At 35.8% G+C, this 13,391-nt stretch overlaps 1 protein-coding gene across 2 annotated transcripts; it reads left to right on the top strand.

Moving 5' to 3' along the window:
- The first annotated feature begins 3,581 nt into the window (after positions 1–3,581).
- On the top strand, positions 3,582–13,304 carry LOC113749754 (protease Do-like 2, chloroplastic). 2 transcript variants are annotated; one of them, XM_027293590.1, is made up of 21 exons: positions 3,582–4,027; positions 4,429–4,614; positions 4,715–4,765; positions 4,847–4,920; positions 5,070–5,133; positions 5,524–5,568; positions 5,997–6,104; positions 7,103–7,180; positions 7,427–7,493; positions 7,671–7,729; positions 8,037–8,136; positions 8,695–8,774; positions 9,726–9,782; positions 10,794–10,897; positions 11,538–11,640; positions 11,743–11,828; positions 11,951–11,975; positions 12,075–12,146; positions 12,473–12,523; positions 12,634–12,694; positions 12,773–13,304. In XM_027293590.1, the coding sequence occupies exons 1-21, from the start codon at positions 3,788–3,790 to the stop codon at positions 13,018–13,020; spliced, it is 1,959 nt and encodes a 652-aa protein (XP_027149391.1). In that variant the 5' UTR covers positions 3,582–3,787; the 3' UTR covers positions 13,021–13,304. The 2 variants fall into 2 exon arrangements, with proteins under 2 accessions (XP_027149391.1, XP_027149399.1); XM_027293598.1 differs by having other exon boundaries at positions 3,584–4,027; positions 11,553–11,640.
- Positions 13,305–13,391: the final 87 nt, after the last annotated feature.

Below are 13,391 nucleotides of genomic sequence, written 5' to 3'. Positions count from 1 at the left end.
GAAGAAGCATTTTAAGTGCAAGGCCTTTATTGGAGAAAGGGGTGAGAAAGAGGATGGGAGATGAGAAAACAATAGATATCTGGAATGACAGATGGGATTCCAGGGGTGGCAAGAAGGAAGGTGAGCACACAAAGAAACCCATAACTGGGATTGTGTAAGGTTAGTGAACTGATTAAAGATGGCAGTTGGAATGATGAGCTACTGAAAAGTGTTTGCTGAGGAGGATAGGGAGAGTATTATGAAGATCCCTTTAAGTCTTAAGGAAACAAATGACAGACTATTATGGACATATTCTGCCTCTGGGGAATACATAGTTAAGTCTGGATATAAAGTTGCAAAGGGAAGCATGGCAGGAAGAAATAAGAAGGAGAACAATGAGGAATCAGGAAGTAGGAATGAGGTTAATGCTAAAAGATGGAAGGTATTATGGAATCTAAAAATGAAGCAAATACTAAAACATTTTTATTTGGAAATGCATGAAAGGCATCCTACCAGTCAATGAAGGAATCAAGGCTAGAAGCATGAAAGGCAATCCATTAAGTAAATGTTGTGGTATATACTCAGAATCGATAGAACATATGCTGTTTCTATGCAGTTATGCAGAGGCAATTTGGAAAGTTGCGCCAATACAATGGGATGGGTTGGATAACTTGAAAGGAAATTTTTGGCTTTCGTGGTCTGAGTTGGTGGAAGCAACTGCACGGGAGAAGGGGTAAGAGCATATTACATTCACAGTCAACCTGTTATGACAAATTTGGAAGGCTAGGAATGAGATAAATTTCAATGGGAAGGGGAGATGTCCATTGACAGTAGTGAGTAGAGCACTGGCAGATTAGAAGGAATACCAAAAAGCTCAAGAAAAAGAAAAGAAGGAAGAGATGGAGTTATAACATATGGAGGGGAAACCAGGAAGATGGCATGCTCCTGACAAATGATGGATTAAGTTGAATACAGAAGCAGCACTGAACCAACAGACAAAAAAAGCAGGCTGGAGAATTGTTGCTAGAGATTGGAAGGGAAAGCTGCTTCTACCTGGGCATGTCCCTTCTTCACGTGTACTGAACCAAAACTTGAGGAAGAACTGGCAATCCGAACTGCAATGGTTAAAGCAGCACTGGAAGGATGGGAAAGAATCATCATAGAGTCCGACTGCAAGGCCATAATAGACAAGATAGAAAAGGACATGGAAGATGTGGTTATCTCCATAGTTCTACCGGATATAAAGCTGCTAAAATATAATTTTGAGGAATGTTGTTTCTCCTTTGTTAGAAGGGAGATCAACTCTGTTAGTCATAGCTTAGCAAGATTTGTTCTAAATTTAAAAGTAGTTGCAGATTGGAAAGTTAGTTTTCCAGTTTGGTTGCTTGAGACTGTTCAAACAGACGTGGAGGAGCAATTGCTTTAGGTTATGTAATCTGTTGTTTGTTAATGAAATGTTGCCGTTTTGACCCAAAAAAAAAAAAATCTCACTCAATTTGAGGCATAACTTGACTAGAATAGCTACTTGATCAATAGTTCAATCATTTCAACTGGGCGGTCTAGGTAGGTTTTAAAACCATATTCACGTATATAAAAGAAAAAAAAATATTATTCTCACCTACTCACAATTTCTATGAACTCACTTGAATATTTTAAATCATTGAATTTTGCCATTAATCAATGCTTATTTTATGTGATTGCTTCTTTTTTTTTTCCTAACCACTCTAACCTAATGAACTTGAGAATAAGAGGAGCTTGGAAGGATTAGAGAGGTGATTAGTTTGCATTTTGAATTCGGAATTATAAACTTCGCATCTTAACTTTGGTTTTTACCACCCATAAGTTTTGGTTTAAAAGTGAAAGATTTTTCATTCAACTAAAGAATTAATCAATTTGAATCTTGAGGTAAAAATGTTAAATAATAGAGAGCAAAATCTACTACTTTCATTTTCACTAAATGATTCTTATAGCAGTTCACCAAATATTGAGTATGAGCATTATTAACTTTTAAATATATTTTTGCTCTTTATACCCATTTATGAAACACTCTAAATTTTATAGTGCTTTGATTATTTTTTTTAAAGATGGAGGAATAATAAGGGATTAAAATGAACTATATTGTAAATGGGTTAATTATTTTCTTTTGAATTTTTAAAAAACAATTAAAACAAATAATTTTATTTAAGATTACTTTCTATCATAAAGTAGGTGAAAATTATTGAAAAGATAGCCAACGTTTAGGGGCCATTTTGTTTAAATCTCACTATCACCATCAGTATTGATATGATTGATTAGTCAACAAAATTTGATTTTGATGAAAACCTTTGGCATGCGTGGTGATAATATTTCTCCGGAATAACATATTATTCTAAAGAAAACTCTTACCATATTATTCTCGAGAAATTTTTTACCATATTATTCTAAAGAAAATTTTCATTTATTTTTCTATCCAAACACACGATTGTTAGATTATATTATGACAAAATTATTCCAAAGAAGGAAAAATATATATTAAAAAAAGAAAATTTTGAGTTTCTCCCTATTCCCACTATAAAAACAAGGCTCACACTTGGATAGATCCGATTTTTAAAGAATCAATGGTTTAGATTATACCACACCAACTCAATAAAAAGTGTGATACAATCTGAACTATTGAATTTTTGAAAACTGGATCTACCCAAGATTTTGACTAAAAACAATGACCGAGGCGATGCCACAATTATGGGTGAACTTGGACGAGTTGCTGGGGGGCAGGCGGGCTGGCTGGCTGGCTTAGGTCCAGAGACAAGATTATAATAAAAGTGCTACCTTTAGACTTGACAAAGCCTAACTCATGGGATGGAAACCCTTCAACCGACCCAAATAATTAAGGTTGAGTTGGCTGTAGCTTGGCTGGTTCGACCCAAAGATAAAGGGTAGAGCGTATTACGGTACTGCTTTGGGTACTGCTTTGGGAATATAAAGGGTAGAGCGTATAATTTTGCGTTGGGTAGAGTTTGGCTCTAGATTTTAGACTCGATTAGAATATGAGCTGAGTTTGGGTCTTTATAGACTAAATTCGATTAAAGTCTGACCCATTATTTTTCAGACACACACACATATATATATATGTGCACCCTAATATATAGAACTATAAATGTATTATTTTTAAATATGTAATGTATAAATAAAGTATTAGTAATTAGCAGAAAGAGTATTAGATTCATTAAATAAATTATTAGTGGTCTGTTCATGTTTTATTATTATTTTTCATGTATTTTAAAATAATTAGATATAATTATCATTGAAAAATTTTTGATATACGTACTTTTAATGAATTTTTTACTAGTTTATGTGTAGTTTTAATGTTCTAGATTTCAAATTAATTTTACCACCTAATAGTTACAATAATTATATTAAGAAAATTAAGAAATAATAAGCGAATTTGGACCGAGTCCGAATTAGACACGAGGCCCGAATGCATTGCGAGTCAGATATGAACTACATATATATTGTAACATGATACTCATGAATTTTTTTTTTTCCCAAGGACAACGAAACTCATGGTTTAAGGTCCGGCACACATACCCTGATTGACAACCTGCAAATAATTCGTCGTTTTGGGAAAAATCCATTAGAAGGAGAAGGCGTCGATTTAAAATGGGAGAAGCCGATATCAGATATTTATACTGGATTTACATAAGCAGATAAGGAGCTAACCAGCAACACGTTTGTTACCTTTAGTAGTTAGTAGAAAGGCACGACTGAAGTCGCCTGCGTTCTCTCCCTCTCCGGGGCCAAGTTTCTACTTTCTACTACACTGATATAAATGGCGACCGCGGCCGCAACCTGTTGGTTCACAGCGCTCACCTCCGCCACCGGCCCTTCCCGTTACTCCCTAACCTCACAACGTTTTTTCGCCACCACTTTAAGACGGCACTCTCATTTAATAGCTCCCAATTCCGAAACTAATCAAAATGCCGAAACTCATGCTGCTATCAATCCAAATCGCAAGAGCAGAACCTCCAAGAAACCACTCCCTTCCTCTCCGCGTAAATCCAGCGCACAGGTATTTTGCAAAACCTAACCTCATGCGCCACCAACTATTTGTTTTACTTGTTTAAGAGATTGTTTCCCTACTAGAAAATCTTGAATGTGTCGCTAGGTGTGTGATTGTTTTTAAAAAATGAGTAGTAACTAACTCAAACACTCAATGTTGTTGCTAATTCTGGTGATTTTTGCACCAATTTTTTCCCCCTGTCCTTACCTCTCATCGTCAATCACCATTTAGGTGGCATTTGGCCAAAACCAATTCGAGTTGTATTCCCGAAATAAGTTTCAGCTTCATCTCACTACAGGGAAATTGGACATCCTGAGAAAAAGAAAAGAAATACAGTTTAGATTTCTATTCGAATTTTTAGCTAATACCAGGTCCCTTCACTAATATGATGTGTACGTCGTTAAGTTCAGAAGGAAGCCATTGGTCAGAGGTTTCCTGGGACGTCAAAAGATGAGGTACATTTCTCGCGTGCTGATGCCAGGAGTAGTAAAACAGTACGATCCCAACGGAATCAACCTGTTGCCTTCAAATCCTTTGGTCTGCAGAAAAAAGGAAACAAAGGAGGCAATAATGTGTTTGATATAAAAGAGCAACAGGTAATTGGGGCAGCACATTACGAAATTTTCCTTTTAGAGTGCTAATTATATAATAAGCTGAAACAGGGAATTTTCAAAATTTTCTTACCTCTTTCTCCAGGTTGAAACAGGTAATTTTCAAGATGCAGCTTTTCTTAATGCTGTTGTAAAGGTACATGTCTACACTTGTGAACTTGGCATGTAGATTAGTTTGTTAATTGCTGATCGTCTCTTTCATTAAAATATCTTTCAGGTGTACTGCACACACACTGCACCAGATTATTCGCTTCCTTGGCAGAAACAGAGACAATATACGAGTACTGGAAGGCAGGTTTACTGTCTCCATCATCCATTGATTTTCTTGGTAGTAGATGTGGAAGAATCTTCTGTATTTATCAGTTTATCATTTAGGTGACTTAGCTCAAAAACCCCCTGCTAGTTTTTTTATATGTTTGTTCTTCAACTTCTATACACAGTGCCTTCATGATCGGTGATGGGAAGCTTTTGACCAATGCACATTGTGTTGAACATGACACACAGGTAATTTTTGCTGAACATGACACCAAGATTATCCCTCCCCTCCCCTTCATGCTGCATGATTTTCCTAGTAATATTGCTTTTGAAGATTGCAACTGATACCAAGTTTATACATCGACATTATTCTTCTTATTTCTGTGTCATTAATTCTTCAACCATGGCCAAGAACCATCATTCTAAGTGTTATATTGAGAAACTGTCTTATAAATCCATTTAACAATCTTTGGACTTTTGCAAATTTATAACAATGGCAAAAAGTGGAATACCACTCGAGCCTTTCTATGTTTTGATGTGCGAGTTGTTAGTTACATTCGTTAATTCGTATTTGCATTAGCTTATCAACCTGACAAATGTGCTATATGGGGTGATAATTTTTCTGTCTTTTGGTCACAGGTCAAGGTGAAGAGAAGGGGAGATGATACCAAATATGTGGCTAAGGTATAATCCATTGAGCAATATAGGCAATACCCTTTAATAGTTTAGTAGAGTCCATTACTTATCATGGTCTCTGTGAAGCATGTCACATTATGCTTAACATACTGGTTTAGTTGATTTTGGAAATTTAGAAGTTGGTAAGTTTTGTTTCAGTCCTTGTTGATGTGATCTTGAAACTGAAATCTGGTCTGTCTAAGGACTTCTTGAGAATCAAAATGATAGAGCATTTATACTTTTGTTGGTGAAGAACAATATGAACTGCAGTTTATTAATGGTAACTCAAAACTTTTGGCCTGGAAATGGGTAGTTATTCTTTTGGTTGTGTTTTAATTTTTTAGGGGGTAGGCCCTAGAAAGGGTATCAGTCTGAGATTGTTATTGAAAGGATTGTGGATTTTGATGTTGGCACTGGTTTCATGATATAATCCACAGGTTTTGGCTAGGGGAATAGAGTGTGATATGGCTTTACTCTCGGTAGAGAGCACAGAATTCTGGGAAGGAGCAGAGCCACTTCATTTTGGACGCTTGCCTCGGCTGCAGGTGCTTTTTCTTTATATGTTTATCTTGGCAAACAGTAGTTTTAGCTGTGAGTTCTATATGTTTGTATTTTATATGTCCAGTGTAGTGTCTATTCTTTTTGCGCTAGTTTTGTGGTTGTGAATCAGACTTGAGGTTGAACTAGTGTAGAATTCATATCCTTTAAGTAACTTTATGTATAGGCTTGTGCTATTTTTGGAATACTTTTCTGCCAAGTTTTGGCAAACCTGGCAAATAAAGTTAGGTGCACATTGTTAACCTGTTGTCTCATCTGGTTTAAAGTAATATATTTCCAATGCTTACCTGACCAATTTGTTGACAGGAAAAATAGTTAATGTAGAATTGGGTCCTTTTCTTAGAATTTAATTAATTTATTTTTGTTATTTCCTTGTAATTTGATCATCTGGTTTGTGTCACACAATTTACTTAATTGAGAGTTGTAGAGATGGAAGTAATCTCGTGAAAATTGTGAATTTTCTAATATCAGAAGGTGTACTGAATTTGAGGCTTCCAAGTACAGGTTCACTTAAAACATATGCTTCGTTATTGTAAAAGAGCACCTTATGACTTTTGTTGGTACTTATCTAAGTGATTCTCTAGGGTTCCTAACTGCATAGTTTCTAGTAAAATTGATTTAGTTTTGAGCTTTGATTAAATATTTGAAGTATTGGCCAAGAAGATGTGTTTTCAGAATGCAGCAAACTGTAGAAGAGGATTTTGATTTTGACAAAATTGATCTGCTCTCAGTTCATCAATAAATACTGCCAAGATATTTTCATTTTCACTTTTTTTGCATTAATATTCTTTTTTAATCATCAGTACTATATGGTATCTTTATAAATCTCCAGTGGTTCTTATGCAACTACCTGTTTTATCTGTGTGCATGCCGCTGGAGCTACTATGTAGAAATACTTGTACTCAAATGGGAAAGCTACTTGGCTATCCTGGTCTTTTAACTTGAAGGCACAAGATATAGATTAACTATTTCTGTTGAATGGCAGGATCCAGTGACCGTCGTAGGATATCCCCTTGGAGGCGATACCATTTCTGTCACAAAGGGAGTGGTATCAAGAATTGAGGTTCGTTTAATTGGAGTCTGAGTATATGGTTGGCTAAAGATTTCCGCATGCCATCAAATGAAAATTTGATGTCTACTTCGTCATTAGTTGTGGTTGAATATTCTTCCAGTATATCATGAAATGAAATCAAGTGTCCTTTGTCATCACTTATAGTTGATGTTCCTATTTTTACCTTAGGCATGCAAAAGAAGCTTCATTAACTGGCTGGAATGTATTGTTACCTTTCTAATTAGTCTATACCATCAGGTAACCTCATATGCTCATGGATCATCCGACTTGCTGGGCATCCAAATTGATGCAGCTATTAATCCTGGTAATTGAGCTTCTATTATGCTATCACCGTGCATGAGGAGCCTGATAATAGATAAAAGTTGACCATCCTTGTCTCCAAATTATCTTTCCGTGTTTAATGCTACAACTCACTTGTAGCAAATGCATATCTAGTCATGTGTTAAAATGCCATGTATTTGATTAAGATTGTTTATTCCAGGTAATAGTGGTGGTCCTGCATTTAATGATCAGGGAGAGTGCGTCGGTGTGGCATTTCAGGTAATTTTTGCCAAGAGTCTAGCAGAAGTGAAGTATAGGCTTGAGATTCAGCTATAATGGTTTACTAACTTCTGCTACCTGCCCACCCTGTCCAGGGCATATCTACCTCTCTTCACCTAGTTATGGACTAGGTCTTGAGTTGGCAGCAGTGTCAAATTCATACCATTTCCAAAATTGTTAAAACTTTTCCCCTTTTTTTTCTGGTTTAGAATTGAGTATTCACCGGATCTTTGATATTCTCTGTTTGATTCCTCATGATTATCTGTTTTACCATGTCTAATGTGTCCTTACAAGGAATTTATTTTAGGTTTTCAGATCTGATGAAGTTGAGAATATTGGTTATGTGATTCCAACAACAGTTGTGTCGCATTTTCTCGAGGACTATGAGAGAAATGGGAAGTACACTGGTAAGTGTATATTTTAATCAGTTATTTTGGTGTCATCAGTGTTTGTATAATGTCTAGTAAACGCACACAGACACACATCTCTTCTGTTATTTAACTTATTTGAAGGGTGTGAGAAGAAATGGATGAACTGTAATGATGATCTACCATGCTTTTGTGGTTGAAATATTGAGTGCTCACAATGTTTTTTAGATATGTGATGCTTTCCTCCATGTCCTTGTTATCAGGAGAGCAATAAGCGTGTACCATAAGATGGTTACCTTATTTATCTTCTCCTACTCATTCTCCTTTTTCATTTTAGTTTTGTTTTCTTCTCATTTTGGGCACAGATGCATGGTAACATGCCAACACCATTTTGCTGGCACAAATTGGTTTGATATGGAGTTTTCTGTCGGTAAATAGCCTCTACTTTAGGTAGGGGTTTGCAAGCCTTAGAGTACTTGCATACTAGTTTCTCCAATTAGTGCATTTCTGTTGTCTTCCACTGCTGTCTGGAAACTTGTTTTCAATTATACTGTAACATAAGAATATTGGAGTAAGCTTCTCTTCATGAATCTTCAGGTTTCCCTTGCCTTGGAGTGTTGTTGCAAAAGTTGGAGAATCCTGCTCTTCGTGCATGCTTAGGAGTGCCGTCAAATGAGGTTTTTCTCTCTCTAATTGCTCTCTAATTGGACTAAAAGGATAGTTGAATCTGCTAGTTCAAATGCTTGTAGCCTCACAGTTCTTAATGGACATCGCCATAATTATACTTGTGAATGTGTCAAAATATATGCCTACTCCTTGGATATGCATGTTCAGCGAACATGGGTTTGCATTTTCATTCTTCTATGACTATTAATTGTTTCTTGGAAAGGACTTTAGGGAGTTTTATGGATATTGGGAAAGATTACCTTGTGGAGAGCAGAAATTTGCATTGGGGTTGGTCATGGTTGCTCCACGACACTGAAGAAGGTTGAAACAGGAAATTATCCATTATAGGGAATTTAAGTTATATTTATTGAACAACAGTAAGCATTTATTGTTTCTTTAGATAACTGGAAATACACCTAATACAGAGTGAGTGCATGTATTTCTTGTTGACTTTACCATTTCCGATGTGGTAGTGTGTCTTGTTTGATGTGTGAATGTTACAAGTAAGAAGTGGTAGTTTTCTGTGATTGAGAGGAAAAACGACCCAGCCCCCAAGAAGTTGTTGTCTGCGGGAGAGCATTTTAAAGTGCAGAATAGTTAGGAGAGATTTGCCACATCCTCCTTGAAAGGGGGAAGGAATTTTCATCTTGAAGCCCAAATTGAGGAAAATGTGAACTGAACAATTCCCTGGTTCACTTGTGATTGGCAAAAATTCTATCATTTGTTTATTGATTTTACAAAAACTGTTGCTTTGATGCTTATTTTCATACTATTATGTTTGTGGTTGTGAGGACTTATGGTCTGAAGTAATTTAAGATTGTTTTCTGGATCACATGGGACATGCCATGTAGTTTTCTCTGCCTATTTAACAAATTAATAGCAATCCAATTGTTCATTTTCTGCTTATTTTGCCAGACTTTTGCATTGTCTCTTGCAATTTTCCCACAATGGTTTTTCTTCAGGGTGTGCTTGTGCGCAGAGTTGAGCCAACTTCTGATGCCAGTAATGTTTTGAAGGAGGTATACCTGTAATTTATAGTTTCAAGGCCAAGAAAGCTCACATTTGATTTGTTTTTCCCTCCAGCATATACCAAAGTTTTGCATCTTGCTCAAGTATGGCACCATATTGATAGCTAGCATCTCAGCATGGTCGAGTTAGTGTTGATTATATTTCTGATTAATGCTCTTTCTTTTTCTTATGCTTTTTTATGAGGAATTGTAATTGAAATTGTATATCTACTGCTTTAAGCTTCCTAAATTCAGTTTGGATCTGAAATTAATATCCATAGTTGGTACAGTTGTGCAATTTAATGGAACTTGCCTTTGTCCACAATTTTTCTCGTAAGGTCCATTGTTTACACAGATAATTGGTGAAATAGTTTGTTACTCCATCTCTTATCAGGTTTACATTCAAGTTGTTGTTGGCCATTGATTATCATCACAGCCAAGCACGTTGACTGTTTTTGAATCATTAATCACCCTAAAGCTGCAAGTCCTTGTCCCAAAATTAAATTTACTATTAGTAACTATACCTTCCTTAACTTTATCATTTTCAATCAGTTTTGACTTTTAAATTCTTAATGGTATTACAATTGGGTGACAGTGTAATTCTGCTACGTGAGTACAAGTTACTTTCCCCTTATTGTGATTGGATATGATTAGCTATTTTGGTGTTGGACTCATGGTTTGCCTAGATATGTTTGAAATGACACTTCCAGTTTTCCGGTATATCTGAATGAGATGTGTCTCCTTTTTCCTAACTATAGTTACATTATTAAGGAACATACGGTGTTGGTTCTTTTATTTGTGAGGGTTAATACGGTTAGTGATTTTTGGATAGTATGCTAGTGTTGTTTGCTGAAAGGCATAGAGTCTTGACATACTTCCCTATTGGCTTTTCCTTTTCCTCTCATTTACTGATGCTTCCTAATTGTGCAACATTTTTGGGATCCTTACTTTCTTCAGCTTTAAGGTAATAGTACGCTGAAATTCTTGAAATTAAGTTACACTTGTACCCTGATTTCCTTTCAGGGGGATGTGATTGTAAGCTTTGATGGTATTCGTGTTGGTTGTGAGGGGACAGTGCCATTCCGATCGACTGAACGCATTGCATTTCGCTACCTTATTAGTCAAAAGTAAATATCTTAATTTTCTGCAATGATGTTAAATTAAGTTGAATTTCAATATTTCTTGGTGTCAAGATCTTTATTTAATTGAATTCTGGTAGTGAGTGGCCTATGAAGGTGAGGTTTGTCATTTAAAAGCATGTTGGGACTGTCAATATAGTTACAGTTTTGCATCCATATACACATCCTGATCACTCTGTAATTTTCCATGATACTTTTTAGAATATCTTTTTTATTGTCAGTTCAATATCCAAGTAATGGTTTTCGTTTACTGATACTGGTTGAAGTTTAAGTACTGAAGCATATCATTGTTTACCATTGTCCTTTGGGTGAGCTAAGGAATTTTTTCACTGGACTCCTGCTTTGATTTAATTTTTGTCTTCAGGCTTTGATATGCAGGAATATCAGTTGATGAATGTTTTCAAATTTACATTGCTGTTACTTCGCAAATTTAACTCAAATAATAGAGTTATCATTGACATGGTATTCTATCTGGCTCACTTCGATGAGCATCTACTGAAATATGATTAGTTACAAGCACTAAAGGTTTATATAAAATCGTCGATACTTTTAAATGGTTTTTTCCTGTCCTAGGTTCATCGATTACTGCTTCTTTATTTATATGAGAAGCAAAATTTCTCGCTTTCAGGATGCTTTGTTTCAGATTTGCAGGGGATGTGGCAGAGCTTGGTATTGTTAGGGCAGGGTCATTCACAAAACTTAAAGCAGTTTTAAATCCTCGTGTGCATTTGGTATGTAACAAAATTTAAAAGATGTGATGTTAGTATTTAAGTTTGAAAATTTGACTCGAGATCCCTACAGTAAATCTAGATCTATTATGCTTTTTATTCTAGGTTCCATATCACATTGAAGGAGGTCAGCCTTCATATCTAATAGTTGCTGGATTGGTTTTCACACCACTATCTGACCCACTGATAGAGTACGTCTTGTTATTAACCTGTGCCTTTACCTTTTTTTGACTGGTATTATCCAGTCTCCAAAGAAATAGTTCGTTAGGAATTATTTTCATTACAGCAAATTTACCTCTATTATTTGTGGCAGGGAAGAATGCGAAGACCAAATTGGGGTAGGTTTTGTTTATTCAATATTTGCTTTATTATACTTCAGTTAAGCACTTCTATTCAGCTATTTATTTGATGGTTGCCTGCCTCTCTTCTCTGGGTAGTTGAAATTATTGACGAAGGCACGGTACTCGTTGGCTAAGTTCAAAGGGGAACAAATTGTGATCCTTTCACAGGTTGGTGCATAACATTCACCAAGTGTGAAGTCAAATTGATTTGTAGATGCAGCTTTTGACGAAAAAAGTTTACACTCCTTTTTGTCTCTGGTTCTACTATACGAGAGGATATCATCTCCTATCTATTAATATGACTTAAGTGGAAACTGTAATTCAACTTTGTTTCTCTTAGCTCACAGCCATGGTCCAATTGGATATTGCTAAATGATGATTATGATGAAAGTAAATAAAGGAAAAAAAATCTGGAGATGCTTGGTTATAGTATGATATATGAAATCCCTTATTGGTCATTTCATCCTTTTTGTTTACATGTAATTCACTTACAGGTTTTAGCAAATGAAGTAAATATTGGATATGAAGATATGAGTAACGAGCAGGCAAGCATTTTCTTGATGACTCTGGTCTTGCCCTACCATGTTACATGGTTGGGAATAATTTCCAAATTTGAAAGGTGTAAATTTTTTCCTTAATTTAGAAGCAATTGCAGGTTTTGAAGTTAAATGGAACGCGCATAAAAAACATTCACCACCTTGCTTATCTTGTTGATTGTAAGTATTGGTTTGTACTTTATCAATTTTCTTGATCTGTCTACTTTGATTTGCTCTTTATATTACTATTTTTCTCAGCTTGCAAGGATAAATATTTGGTCTTTGAGTTTGAAGACAATTATTTGGCTGTTTTGGAAAGAGAGGCTGCTTGTTCTGCTTCTGCGCGCATTCTCAAAGATTATGGGATTCCGGCTGAAAGATCTCCAGATCTTTCAGAGTCATATGTTGACTCCCTTGGGGTAAACCATCCAGTTGAACAACATGAATTTGGAGATGGTCCAGTTTCAAATTCAGAATTTGGTTTTGAAGGTCTTCTTTGGGTGTGAAGAGAGCCGGAGGGAATTCGATTTGGTGATATCTATAGCCATTCAAAAGAAGTGGGATGAAAAATTGAGAATAGCTTCTGCTAACGTTTCTGGTCACTATGGAGTAGTAACACACCGCTGCTAGACATTTTCTACATTGGTTGGGCTTTGGGTCTCGGTAATTGTCGAATATCTTGGAGGACATGAGAAAATCTGTTTTCTTACAAGCCAAAAATTAACGTTTATCTGATTCTTCTCTTTGTAATTATGAAAGGAAATAATAGGCTACACGTCTTTATGACTTTTACAGGAAATCTTTTCTGGACTTGCAATAATAGGCTAATTCTGTTATTAAGCTGTAACGCCTAGTGCAAAAACTATTACGACATAAA

Source organism: Coffea eugenioides, chromosome 1 (genome assembly GCF_003713205.1).
Source record: "Coffea eugenioides isolate CCC68of chromosome 1, Ceug_1.0, whole genome shotgun sequence".
Classification (NCBI taxonomy): Eukaryota; Viridiplantae; Streptophyta; class Magnoliopsida; order Gentianales; family Rubiaceae; genus Coffea; species Coffea eugenioides.
The sequence above is the reverse complement of the archived record's forward strand: the minus strand, read 5'-3'. Positions and strand labels throughout refer to the sequence as shown.

Bases quoted from the DNA above. Each gene is read 5' to 3' on its own strand.
- LOC113749754 (XM_027293590.1), top strand. From the start codon at position 3,788: ATGGCGACCGCGGCCGCAACCTGTTGGTTCACAGCGCTCACCTCCGCC. The intron at 4,921-5,069 runs GCAGGTTTACTG...TTCTATACACAG, and splicing joins CAATATACGAGTACTGGAAG to TGCCTTCATGATCGGTGATG. The intron at 5,134-5,523 runs GTAATTTTTGCT...TTTTGGTCACAG, and splicing joins GTGTTGAACATGACACACAG to GTCAAGGTGAAGAGAAGGGG.